Below are 22,694 nucleotides of genomic sequence, written 5' to 3'. Positions count from 1 at the left end.
CAGGCTGCTGCGTCTTGCTCCTGGTCTCTGCTCTGCTCCCCGGTTCCAGGGATGCACTGCTCCCCAGGTCTTCTCGCTGGTCCTGGACTCCTTGCTGCTGCCATGGTGTTCTGTCACTCACTTCTTTACTTTCATCTGGGGTATCAACTTTGGTGGCTCCCTGGGCTCTTCTTGTCCCTGAGTCTAGGCCTCCTGTTTGATGGGGGCCTGGCCTGACCCTCATGGCTGGGTTGGGCACAGCATGCGAAGGCCCCGGAGAAATCTCACTCATTCCCATCTCACTGTCTTAAATGAACGCGCGCACGCGCGCACACACACACGCGCACACACAAAAAAACCATATTCACTGTGTTGCCACACTGCCACAAATGATTCCAACATGCATGTATGCATGCAGCACACGTGTGTATTTACAAAATGTGTGCACTCACACACACACATGCACACTCATGCTCTTCCCACACGCGCACTCACAGACATGCACACCCACATGAATGTGGGCTTGCACCTACTGTGTGCACTCACACACTCAGGTGTGTACCCAGCAGACACGTGCACATTCTCCGCCCCAGCTGTTCCCCTCCCCAGCATAGCTCTGGCTGCCTCTGCTCTGCAGGATGTGAGCAGCTGCCTCCCTGCACGATCCACCAGGACCCGGTGTTGGTTAGAGCAAGAGTCTTCCCTGAATCCCCTTATACCCCTCTGTCTGCCCGGGAGGGCAACCACTGGAGGTCAAGGTGGCCTTTCTCCAAACCTTTGAGATGACCATCTTTAAAGAAAGGTGGGCAGAGCTGGGTGGGTGGAGGAGAGAGGAAGGTCACCTAACAGCCTGTGGGTGAACTTCCAGTGGTTAGTGGTGACCTGTTGGTGCTAGTTCTTTCAAAAGAACAAAGGGACAAAGATTAGGTGGTGCCTGGGTGGGTGTGGAAGAGCCCTCCGCCCTTGGGTCCTCTCTGCATCTCTGGACCCCCCACATTCCTCAACTCAATGTTAGGTCTTCCCAGGGGCATCTCTCCCCGAATCCCGCCAATTAGCAGAGGAGCCAGAAGCCTGTTCTGTTCTGGTGTCCACTGTCTGGCCACCTCCTCCTGCTGGGCTCCCTCGTGCTTTGCCAGAGGGGTGCTCCAGGGGCTTCTCCCTCTGTGTGCCCTGGTACTTTCCTTTTTCTGATGACACCTGGTCCCCTCCAGTGCTGTCCTACAGACCTGCCTCCTGAAGCCACCTTCTCCTGTGGCCCGCCCCACCCCCTTTTTAAGTTTTAAAAGTTCTTTATTTTTCTTTATTTACATTGATTTTTAATCGGCACATAATTGTACCTATTTATTGGGGTGCAGTGTGCAGTGTGGACACGTGTGCAGTGTGGAAAGACCAGATGAGGGTAACTGCCATATCCGTCATCTCCACGTTTCTCATTTCCTGTGGTAAGAAAATTCAAAATCCTGTCTTCTGGGTATTTTTAAATCTGCCGCAAATTATTGTTAACTGGCGTCGCCCCACGCTGCTGTGCAACACCAGCCTCACATCTCACTGTGGCTTTGTTCCCTTCCCTGGTAGCTACTATTCTTTGTATTTCTATGAGGTCAGCTTATTTAGCTTCCACAAATGCTTGTGAACATGCAGTATTTAGCTTGTTTAAGGAAAGGAAATCAGCACGTCGAGGAGATGCCAGCACTCCCGTGTTTACTGTGGCACTGGCCACAGCTGGGGAATCAACCTAGGCGTCCATCAACAGGTGAATGAGTAAGGAAAAGGTATATGTACATATCAGGACACGACTCGACCATAAGAAGAAGGGACTCCTGTCATTGGTGGCAATAGGCATGAACCCAGAGGACGTTGTATTTAGTGAAATATGACTTGCTCCTCTTTTGAAGCCTGTAGGGCCAAGAAAAAGCTATTTTTCATCCATCCTGGGGCCCTTCCCTTTGTTTCCAGTTAGAAATTCACCCTGAGCTTCACGTTTACCTCCCATGGGGAGGAACTCTTCAGATTGCAAGACTGAAGGAAGAGCCTCCTAGGTCTCTCTCCCCTCTGCAGAGCGGTTGATGGGAAGATTGGTGTGACATGGGCGCTCCTCCCAGCTCCTATCACCAAGCGTGCACTGGTCTGCCATTCCTGCCTTCTGTCCCACAGAGCAGATCTGACACATAACGGAGCCAAATATTTTGCCCTTGGGATGGAGCTAGAGGAAATACCACACTTTCCACTTGGACCGCAGCAGGTTTTCTGATGGAGCAGTTTCCTGGATAATAGAGTCCTGCTAGTATTTTCTAAAGGTATATTGTAATACACTAACACCGAAACATGATGAATAACTTCCTTTTGTATTCAAGATGTCTCTTATTATGTGATCCCTTGGGATCATTTGATCGTTGTTGAATAGCTGGGCAGAGGGTCTGGGTGGCCCACTGTGCTGAAGAGACTCAGGTAATAACTTCAGGCACTAAGGATGCCCCACGGTGGGCAGCTCGTGGTAGCCACAGCATTCTTCATCTGGATTTCTTACAAAAGGGAAAAATTTCTAAGTAGCTTTGCAGGTCTCGCCCACTGATTGCCCTTTCCCATAAACTAGCTTCAGGCAGACAGACAGGTGATGGGAAACCTTAGACTCCTGGACACAGTGTGATTGGGTAAGTGCCCTGGTTACCCGGGCTTGTTCTCTCCACTTTTTCCTAGGGGTTGGGGTTGGTAACTTTGGGAAGCCGAGTGGGAAGGTAGTGGCTTTGAACTGATTTTATTTTTCTCATTTTTGCCTAATAATCATGTTTTTATACATCCTCCCCTGGTTTATGGCCTTTCCTGGATTTTAAAAATGGGTGCTTTTCCTGTTGTTGCTGCCTTATCTCTTCTTTTGAGTTTCCCATTCATACCATTCTTCTGATCATTGTTCTGGTTCTCTGGACTTTTTGCCGCCCCAGAATGACCCAGCTGACTTTTATTATTCTTGGCAATTATTTGCGTTTACCTATTCTCTTTAAGATGTTTTTCTCCTCCCTATTTGTTTTGAACCAAATTTTTCCTTGTGACTTAGTGTGCCTTCCATTCTTCCCAGGCAAAGAGGTTAAATTTCACTCAAAACACACTGTAGTCTCTCTTCAGACTTAAACAGCGCTGCTGCTATATAATCAATTTTCACAGAATTACAGTTTGGGCTGACACTCTTGTGTGTGTGTGTGTGTGTTTTAAAGTTACTGTTTGAGTAGAAGCCAGGCTTCTATCATGTCTTAATTATCTTTGGGAAAGAGGAAGCATGCTCATGAACCTCTCATGTTATTAATTAATTAATTAATTAATTCATTCATTCATTTATTTGGTACCAGAGATTGAACCCTGGGGCTTTTAGCCACCAAGCCACATCCCCAACCCTTTTTAAATATTTTACTGGAGACAGGGTCTCGCTGAGTTGCTTAGGGTCTTACTAAGTTCCTAAGGCCATCCTCCTGCCTCAACCTCCCAAACTGCTGGGATTACAGGCGTGAACCACCACGTCCAGCTCTCATATTATTTTATTATGAAATTATTTTTTCCTTAATAATGCAGTACTAGTTGGAGAAGACACATCGGCCTTGATTGGATTCTTTGATGACTTTGGATGCTCTAGATGTCACCCGAGAAATCTGGTAGGAAGAGAGGCGCTGGGTGGCTTTAATCACAGCTTCTAGAGGTATGGCCTCACGGGGGCAACGGTTTGAGACCCTGCTATAACAACATTTCCCTGAGTGGTTCATTTACATCAAATTTAAGTGGCCGTTTATGGACTGGGATCAGATTTCTAGCAAGTGTATCAGACTCAGACTCCAGAAATGCTTTATTGCAAACTTCTAGTCAAGAGAAAGATCACTTTCCACCAGAAACATCGTCCAGTGACTGAGGGAGCCACTTTTATTCTGCCTTGACAAATTTGAATAACATTATTTCATGAAACATGAGGGTATGTGGAAATAGTATTTTGAAAATTAAATTCTGCTAATAGCAGATAATCTAAATATGATGGTGTAGCTTCATAAATAATAGCAATAGTCCCCTGATGATTTCATTCCATTCCTAAAATTACGTATCTCTGTTTTCCAACCCACCCTCCACCACATTCTAGGGGGCAAGGTCTTCCTATTGGCAAAAGGAATAGGGGTCACTTTATATTTGGGTCACATTGTATTTGGACATTTGTGACACCTTTTAAAGGCAGCCGTGGTTTCGATGTACACTGTGTACTGTTTTCCTTGAAGCTGGTGAAGTAGACAGTCCTTTCCACTTGTGAGTGCATTTAGATGGGAATAATCCATTATAATCCTGAGCCGGGCATTTTTAACAGAGATCTTTCCTCTCATCCACGTATCCAACCCAAGGCAGCCTTCCAATTTCAAATCCTTTGGACACTTTGTAGAGCTTAGCTTTTTTCTCCATTTGACTCCTTAAATCGTCCTCCTGTCTTGAAATCCCACCCTTGATGGTTCCTTCCAGAACAGCCTGGCCAGCTGCTGTCCTGCCTCCCTGACTGTGGATGGCCCTGCCCTCCAGGTCACCTGTGGTTCTTGGTCCTTTTCTCTCATTCTTTCTCCTCTTCCTGGGCAACCACAAGTCCTTTCAAAACTTCAGCTTCTACCCATGTGAAGGTTGGGAATTGGTATTTGGCAGGCCACATCTTGCCTGCGAGGTTGGCTCACATAGTGTTGTTATTGTTTTAAATGTGAGTTTGTTGCCAAGATTTAAAAATTGAAACCAAATCCACAAATCTGGCTTCTCTTTTAAAGTGGGATAAGCTGGCAGTACTGGGACAGGCCTTTGAGCAACTGTCCCTATTAAATGGGACACCGTTTGTCCTGTTTACCACAGACAGCCCTAGTTACTATTCTCTTTGGTTTCTAGACATTGAAGCCTCATATCAGCTGCCATTTTCATTTTATCATGATTATGATACTCAGTTCCATACAACAGAGATAAGAAGAAAAGGAGTCCCCACCACCCCTGTCTCGCTATTCAAATGTAAAAACAAAAGCTGGACCAAGAGTGGACTGTTTCAAAACAATGGGGAAAGAGAATGTGTGCGTACGTGTGTTATGAAAGGGAAAAATATTCTTACATCATTAACATTCAGGGTGTGTCTGAGTTGGTAGGCTACAGTTTAAGGTGCCAGAGTTTATAATTGACATAGATTTTTTTTTTTGTACCTGGATTGAACCCAGAGGCCCTTACCCACTGAGCCACACCTCAGCCCTTTTCATTTTTTAATTTTGAGACAGGGTCTTGCTAAATTGCTGAGGCTGGCCTTGAACTTGCAATCCTCCTGCCTCAGTTTCCCCAATAGCTGGGATTACAGGTGTGGGCCACAGCTCTGATGAACAATCTTTATTCTGTCTGCAAACTCAGTTGCCTTTGACCATGTCAGGTTTGACATATCCTCAGGCAGAACACCAGGGATTAGAGCGCTGATCTCTCTGGACTCCATTATTCTGCCCCGTGATAATATTGACTTGCTAAATAGATTAATATTAATCTAGTTTCACTTGCCAATTTGTCCTGACACTTAGGCTGTAATCTGGGCGGTTGTCATACTGATAAGTCAGCTTTCTATCATTATTTTTATTATTGTGATGATGATGATGATGATGATGATGATGATGTACCTGCTTCTCCAAATTTATTCCTGCCTCTGGCTAAGGTTGCTCACTGTCACAAACCCACAGCCACGTTTTTATTCCCGACTGCTCAGATAGCCCCTGTCTGGAATGGTGTCTGGAATGGTGCGTTCTGGTTTCTACTCATTCTGGTTGTATTTAGCTTCCAGGTTCTAGTTGAGGCCCTACTTCTGGAAACTTCATGATTTCTTTTATGCTCTTGGCTTCTCTGAAATCCTTTAGCGTTTATAGTCAGTGGCAATGAATTGTGTCATGTTTTATAAATATTTACCTGAGTGAGTGAGTTTTGGCAGAAAGCTTTATGGGTTGGTTGGAAGGGACCCTAAAACAGTTCATTGCCCTTCAGAAGCAAAATGTCTTTCCACTATTTCAAATGCTTATCTGAAATATTGTGTGGTTTTGTTTATTTCAGAGACTTGAAGATAGAAAATTTGCTTCTAGATGAAGACAATAATATCAAGCTGATTGGTATGGCTTTTTTTTTTTTTTTTTTTTAAGCAACATTATCTTTTAAGGGTTGTGTTGTGAATTCTCAACTTTGAAAATTATCCATGTTCTATGTGTAATCCCTAGGTAAGAATTCTAGATTACCTTCTTTTATGTTTAAAAATATTTAATAATAGTTTTGAAAATGAAAATTAATTTTATAGTAATTCAACAATTCATTTAAATAATAGTTTAAACATAATTAGTAAGATAAAAATACCGTAATTTGTGTTGTGAAAATGAATTTCATCGTCCCAAATAAGTATTTGTTGGCCATGTGTTTCTTTGGATTATTCAAGGTTCAGCCTCTTCTGAAATTGAGATGGAGCTGAACTTTTATGAATGTTATTTTTATTCAGATTAATAAGCAAGCATCTTGAAAACAGTTGAAAGGGGGCTGGGGTTGTAGCTCAGTGGTAGAGAGCTTGCCTCACACATGTGAGGCACTGGGTTCGATCCTCAGTACCACATAAAAAATAAATAAATAAAATAATGATATTGTGTCCATCTACAACTAAAAAAAATTTTAAAAAATTGAAATTAGTTTGGCTCAGAAATGTAGCCTGTGACTTTGCCATGTTTCATTCCACTTTTCATTGAATCTAGGGATTTCCAAGATAAGCAGAGGTGAAACTTGCTTCTCTTTTGATATAATCTTTATCCAAGCCTCCAAGCCCCATGATACAGTGGTGGCCGTGCAGATGGATGATTAGAATCTGTACCAATTGCAAGGAGATTCCAGGACAGTGCGGGTCAGCACTGGTTCATAATTCAGGATCCACAAGGGAATTTGCTCTGTTGCTCCTTCTCTAGAAGAGTCAAGGCACTTTTGTCTGTTTGTTCAGGTGGTTTGCCGGTGTGGTTGCTCTTGTTTACTTTTGCACCCAGATGTTAGCACCATCTTTTTTCCTCTGTTTTCTCTTTTCCCACCTCAAGTAATTTCGCCTACCCCAATGGCTTGAAAAAGCTTTATGTTAAGAGGAAAGAGAAGGATCGATAGAACTTTGTGAATTTGGGTATTTTTGTACCTAAGATTTTTGTTAAGAAAATGTTGAAAATCATCTCAAGACTCTCCAAAATATATCACTGAAATGACTTGTTAGATACCTTGGGATCACAGCCAGCTCCAACAGAAGCAGGCAGAGGCTGCAGGGACTCCAGCCCCCTTGGCTGGGTGATTGAGCACCATTGATAGCGGTTGATGGATATACCCATTATTAGGAGATTAACAGTTAAAAGGAAACCAATCCTTTTTCCCCCAAAGCATTTGAAAGCATCTATTCTTAGCAGATTCATAAACCATCCTAAGGATTTTCATTTTGTTAAGTTGTTTTATTATTGCATTTAATTTTCCTGAGGACCAAACAGAAACAGTGAAATAAGACAAGGCCAAATGTCTGCAGGATGTTGTTCTGATCCTGCTCTTGGGGACCCTCAGCCCTAAACAAAGGACCCTCCTGGAGGGAGGTAAGGAATGGAGGAAAGAAGATTTTTAAAAAGGTTTTCTGGAAGGCTGACCTGTATTTTGGAAAATGTGGAGGTGAGAGTACAGAGTTATTGTAACAGCAGAGATTGTGAAGAAAACAGGCTTGGTAAATGCTGGATTTAGATTACAGTAAAAGATTGAGTCACTTCCACTGGGCACTGCTGGGCATCACGGACACCAGGCTGGTGAACCAAGTGAGGAGCAGTCTACCTGTGGGTAGTTTCCAGATCCCAATTGAACATTGCTTGTTCTGTGTCTTTCCTTCACTTTGCCCCCTCTTTCTTCTCCTCAAATAATAGCCCTAGATGACCATGTAAAAAAAACACCACCCCGTGGGATAAGCAATGTTGAAAAGCACAGACCTTTTTATTGATTAGAAGGTTGCTCTGATGTTTCTGGAAGAACCAATCAGCGTAAATTGCAAATGCATTTACAAGTAGCTTGCAGATTGGCTGAATAAGAAAACCTCTTAGAGGAAACCTGTACAGTAATATGAAGTAATTATGTACCTAAATCAGAGCCAGCAGTTCCCGTTTTAGTGAGTTGCTTTTTGGAGACCAGGAACTACTTTACTCGGATCCTTCAGAGGTATCACCTCTCCGCTGGCAACCCCTGGATGGGAACTTAAGCATGTATTCCAGGTCATTGGAATAAACAAAAATAAAGTGAATATGGTTTTCCAGATCTCATCTGTCTGTTTTTGTAATCTGTTTGATTGGGCAGCAGTCCCAACCCAAAATGGTTGTATTTACAGCTAGAGAAAAATGGAAGTGAGGTATGAGAGCCTGATTGGTTGCAGAGCTCGCAACTGTCTTACCTGAACATGGCTTGAACAGTTGGTGGCGTGTGAGTGGCTCAGACTCAGCTCCTTTGTACAAGAGTAGGTTGCGGTTTGTTTACAGGTCTTTAGGTTACACCTCACTATCTACGGGAAGCCTTTAGGCCAAACTTAATATATGCTCACAGGAAGCTGTAAGCCAAACTTAATTCAGCTCAACAGGAGGAAATAGGCCCAGTGCTTGGAAGAATGACCAGATGTTAGAAGCCAGGATTCTAGGATGGCTAGAAAGGAGGCTTTGAAAACTGGGTCTCCCTGTTAGAACTCTTCCATTAGCTCCCAGTTCTCCCATGATCAGCTAAAGAGCCCTGATGTAACACCTAAAAATGAAAGAGACGTTGGGGCAGCTGGGAATTGCATTCTGTTTAGCACAATCTATACTTCCGCCCTCCTGAGGGAAGAAGGCCCAGGGTCTTGTGGATTTTCTTGCCTCTGGGTTGGGCAATGCAGATCAAAGTCTCCCCAGCTGCCTTTTTGTGTCTGAAAGCCCTTTGAACCTCTTTCCTTCAAAGGAATTACCTGCTTGTTTTTCAAAGGTGATTATAGCTATTATCATTTCCTCTTGGTAGTTAGTAAGTTTCTCTTTCTTTGAAAGAATTTGGTTTAAATAAATCTAGTTAAGCCATGTTTCAAATTAACTAGAATTATCAGGAGTAGCATTTGATTTAATCAGGACTTTTCCCCCTTCCAAAAAAAAAAGCAGCCTGGTGTTTGTGAGTTTAATCTTAAAATGGGGAGCCACAGCTCGTAACAGTTTTGTACATATTTCAAAGCAGCATTCACTCGGGTGCTCTTTTGAGATTCATTTTGCAGTTCTCAGGAAATCGAGTGATAATTGGCTTATGTATTTACCAAATCTAATTGAGGCAGACCTGGGTGACATTACCGGGAGGCGGACTTCTCTTTAGCTTCACGATTCTAATTATAGGCATATGTGTAAAATTTTAATAATTTCAGTTACAAATGTGAAACACACTGGCTGTTCCTCTGCAATGCATTTTAGTTAAATCAACTTTTAGCCAGACCAACACAAGTCACTTAAAAGGCAGGTTCTGTTCCTTCCCTCTACTCCCCAAACCCTCTGCTAATTTATCTTCTTGAAACTGCTTAAGATAAAGCCAGACTTTTAACTTGCCTGGACAATGCAGGGTGATCTGGTCTCTTATCTGGTCTTTCCCACCCTTTTTTATATCCCCAGATCAGGGGTGTTAAGAAGTGAACTGAATGAAGGAGGCAGCCTTTTGCTCCGGGAAGGGAACCCTGCTGATTAGAAACCCAGGCTTTTGCTTTAATCTCTGAGATTTAGGGAGAGATTCTCTGAGTCACCTATGATGAGATTGGGCCTTTAATGTAACAGTACATGAAGCTTTCCTTAAAATGTCACCCCCAGTAAGACTACCGTCTTTATTCTGTGGTGGTATTTCTATAGTAGATGCCCTTTGGCAATGAAAGAATCCTCCAGTGCTAAACACGATATGATTTTTCTTCTTAGAAAAATACTCACCCTTCTTGCCTGGCGTGGTGGTGCATGCCTGTAATCCCAGTAACTCTGGAGGCTGAGACAGGAGGATTGCAAGTTTGAGGCTAGCTTCCGCACTAACCCCATCTCAAAATAAAAAATAAAAAGGGCTGGGGATGTAGTTCAGGAATAAGGTGCCCCTAGATTCAATCCCCAGTGCCCAAAACTAAACCAAAACCATAAAAGAACAAAAACAAAACGAAAAACAGCCTTCTACTGTTTCAGAGATATTATAGTCTAGGACACCAGGGTCTGAAAACAGGGTCTATCAGGTTCTTTGTAATAGACCGCTCCTCCTAAGATGGGAACCCAGGGACCCTCCGTGCCTCCTGAGGGGCTTTTCTGTCTGTGGTGTCTCCTGGTGTTTGTTGGGGCTGCTGGAAAAGGAAGTGGGGCAGGATGTGGGTGGGGGTGGGAAGACCAAGGGAGCAAAGAAAGGCAGCAGGAGGAGGATAAGACAGAAAACTCAAACTGGAGCCAGATGAAACCAAAGACCTAAGTGTTCAAACACGCAGCCTCCCTGGTTGGCTCCTTGGCCAATTCCTATTGCACGCTCTTCCTCTGAGGGAGCCAGGAGATGATCTTCAGGGCCTTACAGGGTTTTGGAGCCCTGATTGGATGGGGTTCTTTCTACAAAGGCTGGTTCATTGCACAGTAGAATCCAGTAGCAGCTGGGGGACCTTTAAGTCATGTCATCTTGATTCACAGTGTGGGGGGATCTTGGTGGGCTCCCCTGGGCTGAGTCTCTTTTCCAGAGCCTTCCTACGGCTTTCTTCATCACCGTGCTCTTTGCTGGTGGAGGCACGTTGCGGCATGTAGGGGGAACACAGGCATGAAACTCGGTGCCAGTTGAGAAAGTACCAGGGTTTTGTTCCAGACCCGGAGCCAGTCTCCAGCGGAGCCCTGCAGGCTGCAGTGCTGTGTCTCGGGGGGTAGGGCCGAAATATTTAGACTGAAGTTCAAAGGAGGAACCGTGATCTTAATTCTGAGATCAAAACAAAGATTGAGGAAAGATCAGGCGAGGGCAGGACACTAACAGCTCTCTAATTACCTGGCAGTTGTCTGTCTTGAAGATCAAACGTCAACAAGGCTCAGAAGGCGTAATAGACCCAGAGTTGCTTTAAATGCCCTGGGCTTGCCTCTGCTCGGCCCAGTTCCCCACCTCATCCAAGAACAAAGCCATGCCTGAGGTCACTGGGTCTAGTTTGCATCACATCTGGACAGGAGCGCTGGCTCCATTTTTTTCCCTCTTCAGATCCCTGTAGGTGCCACATACATTAGGGAGGAATTTGCAAAAAGACTTATGAAATGAAACATTCTGCTGAAGTCAGCCGTCAATGGCGGGATCGCATGTCACCCAGGGTGACGCCAACGACCAGCCAGAGAAAGCCCGTCCTCCTCCAGCCTTCCCCCGCTTGGCCCCTCGGAAGCCAGAACGTGGACTGCAGCCTCTCGGCCTGTTCTCGCTTCCTGCCTTAGTCCTAGAAAGCACACCTCTGCTTTCCCCGATGACTCATTTACAAGACTTGTTGGAAATATGTTTTGGTTCCACCCGCTGTGAACTGTATCTGGATTTTATGGTAGGAAGGGTGGAAAATGTTCAGCTCAGCAAGGGAACCGCCACCTGAGGCGCCTTTGCCCTGAGTCTCCTTATCCAGAGGTTGTGGTGTGCAGCTGCCGGCTTTCCTTGTGGGATACTAAATAACACGTTAGCCTCAGAGACTGTTTCCTTTCCTGCTATTTATTCAATTATTTTCCTCCTTCCCCCCCTCCCTCCTCATGTCCACATTTTGCTAATGCAGAGGCGATTCTATCCTCTCCTCTTTGCAGACTTTGGCTTGAGCAACTGCGCGGGGATCCTGGGCTACTCCGATCCGTTCAGCACGCAGTGTGGCAGCCCCGCCTACGCCGCACCAGAACTGCTGGCCAGGAAGAAATACGGCCCCAAAATCGACGTCTGGTCCATGTGAGTGATGGAGCATGTACAAGTCAGTGCTCCCTCCTGCTGTCTCTGCTGTTCTTCTCCGATGAGATAATTCTTTCGTATTTGCTGAGAATGTGTTTAGGAAAGGTTCTGGAACATGTCATCAGTGATTCTTTGGAACCTGGCTTTTCTTCTCTGTTCCTTCTAGTCTTTTCTGCATAAACTGCCAGAATGGCCATTACCTAAATTCATTAAGATGCTGGGGAGAGAAGAAAACCAGGTCCTGCACTCACGGACCTCACACTCTGGTTGCACGAGCCACTTAGGTCCTACTTAAGATCCAGCTGTGACTTTCCGAGCATAAAGCCTCATCTCACTTCTGCCTGCTTCTCTGGCCTCTCTGAGCCCTACCTCGCCCTCCACCCAGGATTCCTCAGACATTCCACCACCCTTTCACCTTGTCCACCTCTGGGGTTTGCACCTGCGATTTCCTGTGCCTAATCTGCTGTTCCTAGCTCTTCAAATGGCCCACCTGTCCCTGCATTCCAGCCATAATCCAACAGCCCCCCCTGCCACACTCTCCAGCACCCTGCTGGAGGACCCCGGGCTCTCCTCACCCTGTTCATTTCCTCTTTCACACCTGTCCCTGCCTGTCATTTCCTGATTCACAATGAAGGTCTGTCTCCGCCAGTCAGAGGGGACGGTTCTGGAACAGTTGGGGACTCTTTATGCTCAGTAGAAGACGGTGGAGGGTAGAGTTTGTGAATGAGTAAATAAATAGATGGGACTCTGGGAACCTGAGATTGCAGCAGAGCCTCCGAGGGTGTCCTGTGACTGGGGACAGGGAGACCTGATGACCAAAGAGAAAGAGAGGTTGGTAGGTTAGGGAGCAGGGGACCTAAGGGGCCGGTCCCTGCTGTGTGGTCTCTAATCCTCAGACTGAAGAGGCTCAGCCTGAGGAAGGGGACCTTTTCTAGACCGTGTCAGGTGAAGCAGGCATCTCCCCCAAGTCTAGAATGTGAGCAGGAGGAAGGGCCGCAGGAGGCACCCAGGTTGGGCCTCCCGACGAGAGGCACAGCAGGCTTTGTGCTCAGCCTGGGACTTCTGTCTCCTCCGCTCACTGCGACATGGAAGTGAATCAGGTATCTGTCTGGAGGGAGACGACGGGAGATGAAAAGCCCCAGCGGCAGAAAGGTCAGACTTTGTTCTTGCTCCTCCTGCCAGGTGGCTTGACCGGGGAAAAGAGTTCATTTTTAGTAACCACAGACACTGTGTTTCTCCGCTTCAGGCCCATGATTAAAAGAAAGCAGCCTGCTCCTCCGTGAAGGCTCTTTCCAACCCACGTGGCCCCTTGCCACCTTCTCTGTCTCTGTCCATTAAGCAGAAACAGTGACTCTACCTAGAAGGAATGGTGGCATCCGCTGAGAGGGACAGAGATGATACCAGACCCGGATGCCTGGACACTCTGGGGTCTGTTGCTTCCAGCCAGGGAGCAGCTCACTTCCCTCCCAACCCTGGCTCCTGGCATGGTGGGGTCACTCCTGGGGCAGCTGGACATTTCCGAGTTCCCCTGCTTTATTGCATTGTTTTTCCTCCAAGAAGGTAATGCACAGCTGCAGGTGCCCAAAAAAGCTCTAAGAGGTCACATTCTTAGTCCTGGTGAAATACAGTCGTGTATGCAAAAGTCCTAGACAAGTGGCAAAATACCATGTGGTTTTCCAGTTCGTGGAGGCACACACGAAAGCAGAAAATATGTAGAATTGCATTTATGTGAGAGGGCAAACTCAAGGGCACGAGACCTTTCCAGGTGAATCTCTCATGTTTGCTAATGTCCCATTTGGCCAAGCCAGTTGAACGAGTAGGCTTTAAGTCAGGAGGAGAGGTAGACCTCACTCCTTGTTGAGGTGTGGCCAAAAACTGTAGCTTTGCATATGTGTGTGTGGGGGTGTGTGTGTGTAGGTGTGTGCACGCGCACGTGCACCTGCGTTGTAAACACTTACCTACCTCTGTGAACTGAGTTGTACCCTCTACTCCCAATTTATATACTGAACCCATAACCCTCAATGTGGTGATATTGGAGATGGGGCCCTACATAGTTAATTAGGTTTAGATGAGGTCATAAGGTGGGGCGCCATGATGGAATTAGTCCTTATAAGAGACACCAGAGAGCTTATATTCTCTGTGCCTTGTGAGGGGACAGAAAGCTAGGAAGATCATTCTCACAAGAATCCAGCAGACTAGGAAGAGGGTTCTTTCCAGAGCCCAGCCTTACTGGTACCCTGATCTTGTGCTTACAGCTTCCAGAATTGTGAGAAAACAGATGTCTGTTGTTTGAGCCAGCCAACCTGTGGCATTTTGTTATAGCAGCCTATGTTAGTCAGCTTTTTATACTATAACAAAATATCTGAGATCATTAACTTATAAAGAGGAAAGGTTAATTTCGGCTCACACTTTTGGAGGCTCCAGGCTATGATTAATGGGCTCTGTTGCTTTGGGCAGTAGCGATGCAGCAGATTACTGTGGGCACATGTGGCAGAGCAAGACTGCTGACGTCATAAGCCAGGGAGCAAAGAGAAAAGAGGAAGGGACAGAGTCTCACAGTCTTCTTCAAGGATGTACCCGCAATGACATTAGTACCTCCTCAAGGTCACCTCCCAATAATACCACCCTGGGGACCAAATGTTTAGCATATGGACATTTGGGGGACATTTATTCAAGCCATAATATCATCCAAGCTATCTGAGGTAGCTACTTGCTTGTGAGTCTTAACTGTATACAAATACAGTGTGTCAGGTGGAGCAGAGGAGCAAACACAGGTGTACTTCTGGGATAAGTCAAGAAAGCATCAGAGGAGGCTTCATCTGCCTTTGCGGGATGAGTGGAGCTGGCCAGGTGGAGAAGGAGAGAGGATGCCTTCCAAGTAGAGGGTACAGCGTGTGCACAGGCCAAGAGGTTACGGGACATCCAACTACCAGAGCGCTTCATCTTGGTGAGAATCAGGACTTCAGAGCTTCTTTAAGAGATTGATTTTCCACTGCCTTAGGGTATTGTGTCTGAGATACAGGTAAGGCTTACCATTTGGTGCCCACAGCTTTGCCGACAGAATTGCAAATGGAAAACCCAAAGAGAATTTAATTTAAAAGCCTATTTAAGACAAAAGAAAAAATGGAGCCAATTTTTCTCCCTGGGTTAGACACTGTTGTTATGAAATATCTTCTCTTTTCATTGCTCTGAAACAACAACAGAATGAAGAGTTCCCTTCCAAGATCAAAATTCCCCTGTACAGAGGTTTTAGATTCTAGTGGCTGACAGGGACTTATTCTAAGACCTAAGTGGAACACTGACTCAGGAGGAAAACCAGCCTGCTATGCCAGGGAACCTCGGGAAGCTCTTTCCCACACGTAGGGTCCCTGGAACACTTCTAGTGAAATAGGAGTTAACTAGGGAAATGGAAATGTGCTCTTCCTTAGAGGTTTTCCATTATTTTCAGGACCATAAAAATTATCCTTAAAATTACTCACTTTTTTCCTTTACTTCGGATAAATAAAACACACACACACACACACACACACACACACACACATACACACACACACAATCTAAAATCTCCATTGAACTTTGAGACTTTACCCACAAAACCAAGATTTTCATACTGGTGCATCAAATCTTTACTGTTGCTAATTGATCTTTTTCTAGAATGGTATATATGCTAATTTAAAAAAAATTTAATGCAGATATACTTTTTGGTTGAAAAGAATCAAAATTAACTTTTTGTTTAGAATATGACAAGGCTTGTTTAAGAATATCTGTGAGCCTCTTAGGGTAAAGACAATGGACTGTCAGAATTCTGTCCCAAAGAATGGAGACTGCAACCTTTCATACATTGGAGCTGCTCTTTGCTGTCCTGGGGGGTTTCTGGAATGGGTGGAGCATTGTGTGAAGGCAGAGTGCCTCATGGAGAGTCATGCATGTCACACCCAAGTCACCTCCTTCGATTACTGAATTTATTTTCGCTGAGTGAGAAAAAAATCTCTGCCAGTCTCCCACGTCTTTGAGTAGATACATTGACCGAGAGGCGCCATCTTGTTTGTTCCCAGGTCTCCCATCTCCATGAGAACTGGACACCCAGGATGCAGAGTGAGAGAATTTATTTCAGGCCTCAGACTCAGTGCTTGGTAAAAGTACTATCAGATACCATCAGCTATTAGCAGGAATCAGGTGTAGAAGGATTTTTTCCTCCCCTCACACTCCCTCAAAATGAAGGACGGATGGAGAAGGAGGTGGAAAGAGACTTATGCTGCTTTTGGAAAGTTCAGGGCTTTTGATTTTTAAAAGTTATAAAAAGTCTGAAAGCTTTTGAGCTTTCAAAGTTATAAGACCCCAGCCTCCCCTCCCTTTTTGCAGCTCACATGAGCATTTCAAATAGAAGAGGTGAAGGGGGATAGGAAATGGAAACACAAGTCTTGAAATCCACAAGAAAATCCATAGAGCATTTATGGAGCAGGATTGAAGAGTGAGATTATCTAAAGAGATGGATCTGTTCCTCTTCTTCTTATAAGACCTTAAATTGAAAGTTGTATTATTGAAAATTGATAGTGAAGAATGGAAGGATATTGCTTTCAGGTGGAGTATATTCTCAATTTTCCAAGGAGGTTCCTTCCTGGAAGACTCACAGAAGCAAGGTGTCTGTATCTGGGAGCTTCTCTTAGCTGCACTCCAGCTCTCTCTGGGTGGTTGTCGAGACTCCTTTCTGTGTGTCCTGTGGGGACACAGGATCTGTTCCTTCCAGTGCAGTGCTGCCAGTTGCTCTGTCCCTTGCATCTTGGTACAGTTTCTGGAGACTTATCCAGGGAGCAGCGAGTCTATGTCTTTCCTCTCTGGGATGGCAGTTTTACCCCAGATTTTCCTTCAGGAAATGTCTTTGTGTCTCGACTAAACACCAGGACCACCATGTAGCTTCTGACTTAACTTCAAATATTCCACATTTGTGCTTCATGGGGCCCCTTTCCTTCCTTCAGTCCCTTAACCTCACTCTTTCTCCTTCAACATCAGAGGATTCCACTGTCCAGTCTCCTTTGGGTTTTTTCCCATCCAACAATGACTCACCCATATTTCTTTCTGCTTGGAAACATGCTAGTAGTATTAGCTGGTTGATCTCCCTCATTCCTGTCTCTAATTATTCCCTTTCTTCAAAACTATCTTCGATTCTTAGGAGTCCCGTGTCTGCCACAGAGAACCTAGGAAGCCCCTGAGCCATATTTCAAAGACCCGTCAGGAAATTCTGAACATGTTTGGAAACTCCTCCTAATTCCATGGGATTACAGAGGTTTATCAACTGCATTCCATGTTTCCCCTTGGTATTTCTGCACACTTGTCAAACGTCAAAGGGACTACATTTCTCTTCATCCAGACATGAAACATGTTTGAAACTCCAGGGGAGAGGAATTCAGATGCCCAGTCTGGTGGTTTCCTTTTTGACATCTAGAGCTTTCTGACTACTAATGTAGGTTTCCATTATTATTTGGCTACAGGACACAAATACAATGTTTCCTGTTGTTTTTTAAAAGATTTTTTTAAAAATGAAGCCACAGATCACATGTACTGAGCACTCAATTTTTACCAGGCTCAGCGTTTGGTTCTCTCTGTGGTTTCCTTTGTTTGACCTCCATTTGACCTGGGAGGTAGGTGCCATTGTTATTCCCGTATTTTAAATGGGATAAGAAAGTTCTTTCTAAGGATTGGTGATGATTGACTCCTCTAAGAGAAGTAGAATTCTGGTGTCAATTTGGTAATCAAGTGTTTCTATAGAAACCACTTGCTGGACCCTGTTTGGAGCTCCCTGGAACCATCTTTTAAGACAGCATCTGTCACCTTTATCTGTGGCCCAAGCCAGACAACAGAGAGGCAAAGACAACTGTCGTAGGCAATGACTGGAGATTCAGTCATCTTTAGAAGCCATTCAGTGACAAGGAGGCAAGCAGTTTGGCACCTCCAGGTCTCCTTAAAGAAACTTTCATGGAGCTTTAGAGCGGGCCCCATACACTCCCCAAACCCCTTCAATTGGGTTCCTGCCCCATGGCCACAGCATCCTGCAGGTTGGATCCACTCCACCCATGACAGGAAGTCACGTGACCCCTAAAGACAAAAGGGCATATAAAAGGTCTTCAAACTTTTGAGTAGTGCACACTCTCTTTTTAAAGGAATGATGTTCTTGATCACCTCACCTGTCGACTTAGGTTATTTTTATTTAAACGTTATTTACAAGTTCATGAATCCAGAATCAAACTCCTCTGCCCAAACCAAAATTTACAAGTTAAATATGACTCGGACTAAAAGAACCCCCAAGTTTTCCAAATAAGCAACACTAATGAGACGCAGTGGTGGATGGTCCGCGGTGCTGAGTTGTTGAGTGCAGTCTCCCTGCTGGCCTCAGTTCTCCACCACTTTTCAACTTCCGATGGCTTTCAAACCTGAGTGTGCAACAGAAGCACTTGGGAGGTTACACCACAAGCTCTTGCTGATGCTGCAGAAGTGGGAGACACCCTTTGGGAACCACTGCACTATTCCAGCTGCCAGGAATAAATATATCTTTTCCACAGATATAAGCTCAGAAGCCTCACTTCTGCTCTGTTCCCATTAGACTGTGACCATGAAAGGGATATGTTTTGGTAAAAATTGTGCATCCCTGCCAAAGCAGCACTGAAATTCTGTGTACAGGGGAGGGTCTTGGTTATGTGATAGTCCTGTTGGTGCCCTGGTTCTGGTTTACAAAATGTTTGTGTGTGTGTATGTGTGTACGCACGCGTGTACATCATCAAAAAGAAAATCAAAATAAGAACTGTTGAACCCCAGAGAACATGCCTGTGTACCTCAATTTCAGAAGCACTGCCTGGGTGGGACATTATAAGACACTGATCTAAGTACCACCAGCCTCTTTAGCTTTAGTGTGAAGGTTGGAGACGAGATGCACGCAAGTGAGCAGGGGTAGAATCCTTTAAAAACATTTCTATTTTACTTTTATTTTTTGCCCTTAAGTTCAATTCAATCAAATTCTGTTGCCAGATTAGGAATTTGTTCTATAGCATGAAAACTTTAAAATTCATTAAGTACATGAACCAGCTGGTGTGTTTTCAGGGCAGAGAGCCAGATTGTTGATAGGACTCTAAGCCATGGCACATGAAGCACAGGCAAAGGGCCTGGGGTGGGGAGGTCCTGATTCCAGCTTTCAAACGTGTCAAGTGCTGACCACGGAAGAGCAGCTGATCTTGTTCCAGAACTGAAGATGGGGGATGTCAACCTTGGCCTAGTGTTGGAAGCCCTTCCTCCTGCAGAGCTGTCCTAAGTGGATCAGGATGCCTTAGGGAGGGTGGGTGCTTGCCCTTGAGGCTGTTCAGTGCTTCCCATCAACTTTCTGGGATGTGCTAGAGGGTTACATCCATTAAAGCCTCTTCATATTTATAAATTTTAGAATTTTTCTGCTAAGTTTTTTCTCTTACCAAAATCTCCAAAAATTCTTCAAGGTAAAGGTGTTTGGTTTTATCTTAAACCTATCTTAAATGCAGCATTGTATAGTAGGTTCTCGAACGTGTTTCCAACCCTAACGCTCCTTCCCTCCACCCCCAAAATTGCTCTCTCAGCCTCCTCCGTTGTCCCTCTGTGGCCACCGTAGCAGGTGTCCCATGATGGCGGTTTTGCGTGTCCCCTTCACATGCTGCTGATTTGCTTTCTCTGTCTATTCTGTGCCATTGTTTTCCTTCTGACATCAATGGTGATTCACTGCCTCTTCGGCCAGTCTCCTGCTCCCCATTCTGAACCCCTTTAATCCATTTACAGGAGAGGGCTACTCCCCACTTTGGCCCTCATTTGTGTTCATTTCGCATCTGTCCATATCCTGAGCAGTGAGATTTGTTGAACCCACAGTGAGAACTGCTGCTGTAAATGGCTGCCTTGTCTGTTCTCATCTCCATTTCTTGATTTATGTCATTCCTCTCCCCCTCTTCACCTCCAAGCAGCCAGAGATATTTACAAATAGAAGCTCATACCCTCGGTACTCACCACCCGGGAGGCCTCCCTGTCTTCCGGTGCCTGTGGGTCTATCCTTCCTCTCCCTTCGTTGAACTACTGCTAGTGGCCCTCAAAAGCAGCTCAGTTCAGCATTTTCTTATTTCCTGTGCACTTGAAAGGATGTGCTTATTTATTTGTGTATCCAAGTGCCTGCTTCTCCCCAGCCCCAAATCCAAGATGGCGACATCCTTCTTGGGTACCTATAACCCTGTGTGGGCAGAGAGGCATCCCGCAGGAATTTGTGGAATGAACATTTGTGTAACTGTCTCCCTCACTCCGCTGTGAGTTCAGAGCAGGAACTGCCTTTTACTGTGTGTCTGAAATTTGAGAATGATTTCTAGTCAGAGCCCGTGGGCTCTGGTACCTGTCATTATCTGGAATGCCATAATTCAGAGGCGCCTCTGTGGAATTAGGCCTCAAGGGTCTTAATTTCAATCAGTCTCATCGGATTTGTTTTGACTGGCAATCCTACTGCCTGTTTTTAAAACATATTCCCCTGGGTGCTTTTGAACGGTGGAGACCTCTTGGCAGGCAGGCATTTCATCCCCTTCAGGAAATCTCATCAAAATGATATTAGGCTTGCACATCAGGAAGATAGAAACCCTCTGAGAAGATGTTGCTATTCTCTAGATTGGCTGTGGATATCAGCAGTTAAGCCTACTCAGAAGGTATTTTAACTGTAGCTGAGGTTTTGGGCCAGCGCTGGGTGACAGGGTCTCACAATAAGGAATAAAATAAGAATGGGGGTGGAAAGGAGTTTCCTCTAGTGAGAAACCAAAGAAAAATTCAAGAGAAGAGCAACACACTGGTTTTCCAAGGGTTGATTGTTAACCTGGTTTCAAAGGCCTGGTTGGTAACCTGGTGAGCTCATGGATCTGGGTGCTCACAGGCAGGTCTTGCCCCGGATGTTTTGGTCTGCCTGGCCACTTGTAGATTCCACCTTGTAAACCACACTTGGACAACTGCATCGTGGCAGGACCACTTCTGAAATGCTTGAGACCTGAATTTTGGGGATTTGGGATATTTTCCAGATTTTAGAATCTTTGCATGTACATAATGAGATATGTGGGGGATAAGGCCCAAGTCGAATCACTGAATGGATGTTTCGTGTCCACTGAAGGTAACTATGCCACACGTGTAGTGAACCTGTGTTCTGATTGACCTGTCACATGAGATCAGAGGTAGGGTTTCCACTATGGTGGCAAATTGGGGCTCGGTAAAGTTTCTGAGTTTGGAGAATTTGGGAGGGGGTTCCCGTTAGGGATGCTCAACCCATTCATGTCAGAGAGTAGAGAGGGATGTGGTTTCCCCTCCCGAGGAGGCAGATCTGGAAGTTCTTTATGCTCCTGTTCATCTCTGGAGTCCTGACCTCCCCAGAGCCCTTCAGTGTGGGTGCTTTGACATGGTGCTGCGGGTTCTAGAAAGATGACCGGGAAAGAGAACTGTGGAAGTAACATCATAGAAACTAACATCATGGAAGTAACATCATGGACTAAGCCTGTGTCCTCTTTGTCCTCCTCACCTGGGGCCTCGCCCTGGCCTCACGCTTTGGTGTCTCTTTTCAGAGGTGTGAACATGTACGCCATGTTGACCGGGACCCTGCCTTTCACGGTGGAGCCGTTCAGCCTGAGGGCTTTGTACCAGAAGATGGTGGACAAGGAGATGAACCCCCTCCCCACCCAGCTCTCCACAGGTAACTCACCTGCAGCTCTGGATTCAGGGTTGCAGGACCTTGGTTCTGACTGGCCTGAGTCCATTGGTGAAGCGGCATTTTGTCTTGCAGGGGTGCTGTCATGGCTGTCCGGGGAGTTTAGTTTCCACTGTTTAGTCTTTCCGGGGAGTTTAGTTTCCACTGTTTAGTCTCCAGGGGAGGCTGGGGTTCCCCTCTCTGAGCAGCCCCTCTTCTCATCTCACCTGTATCCTCTCCATTTCTGTTAGAATTCCAAAGCCCTAACTCCTTCCTTCTAAACAAGACACACATATCCAAGAATCTTCTGTTCTCCACTTGGAAAGTAATTGCAGGCTTCGTTGTTTTAAATCTCTCCATGTCATCACGTTGGCTTGAAGAAGAGGGTCTGTCATCGTCCCATTTCTATTATGTTTTCCACAGTCTGTTCTTGGTTTCAGTCACGTTGTTTTGTTTTGGGAGTTTTTGAGCCTGTTCAAAAGCTCTTAATGTATGTGGATGGGTTCAGTGACTTCATTAGACTGACTCATCAGGTGTGTTAGAAAAGTACTCTCAGACTTTGGCTGGTTCACATTTCTGTAAACAGTTCATATTAAGGTTTGGTTTCTGAGCCTGTGAGTTAGGACAAATTGTTCTTTTGTTTGGTTCAAAGTTCGTATCAAGTTCCTGACCTAAGCTTGGCTTTGGTGATCCTTTAATTGTTCCCTTGGAATCAACACAGCTTCATTGGGAGGTTGCTTGTGACACCCCCAACCCCTCCCCCTCCACAAAGTAATTTTTAAAATTCAACTGTGATACATGGTTAAAATGGCATTTATTTTACTACTGTTAGGTGTTTTTTTTTTTTTTTCTTGAGTTTATAAAGCATCCATGAAGCTGACCTTGAATTCTTGCTTGCCCAGTGGAATCAAAGCTGAAATGAGTTCTCAAAGGTCCTTTAAAAAGATTTTTTTTTTTTTTTTTTTTTTTTGTGATACAGGGGCTTGAACCAGGACCTTGTCTAAGCTAGGCGAGTGCTCTAGCCCTGAGCGGCACCCCCGCCCTGAAGTGAGTT

General features: G+C 45.2%; 1 protein-coding gene across 1 annotated transcript in view; it reads left to right on the top strand.

Annotated features, from left to right (window-relative positions):
* Hunk (hormonally up-regulated Neu-associated kinase) overlaps positions 1 to 22,694 on the top strand; it is a 97,164-nt gene that overhangs the window by 44,895 nt on the left and 29,575 nt on the right. The window contains exons 3-5 of the mRNA XM_027929314.2: positions 6,049 to 6,104; positions 11,796 to 11,931; positions 21,519 to 21,646. Of these exons, the coding sequence (XP_027785115.1) occupies positions 6,049 to 6,104; positions 11,796 to 11,931; positions 21,519 to 21,646 (320 nt within the window). The remainder of the gene's footprint in view (positions 1 to 6,048; positions 6,105 to 11,795; positions 11,932 to 21,518; positions 21,647 to 22,694) is intronic.

This window comes from Marmota flaviventris, chromosome 8 (assembly GCF_047511675.1).
Source record: "Marmota flaviventris isolate mMarFla1 chromosome 8, mMarFla1.hap1, whole genome shotgun sequence".
Classification (NCBI taxonomy): domain Eukaryota; kingdom Metazoa; phylum Chordata; class Mammalia; order Rodentia; family Sciuridae; genus Marmota; species Marmota flaviventris.
The sequence above is the reverse complement of the archived record's forward strand: the minus strand, read 5'-3'. Positions and strand labels throughout refer to the sequence as shown.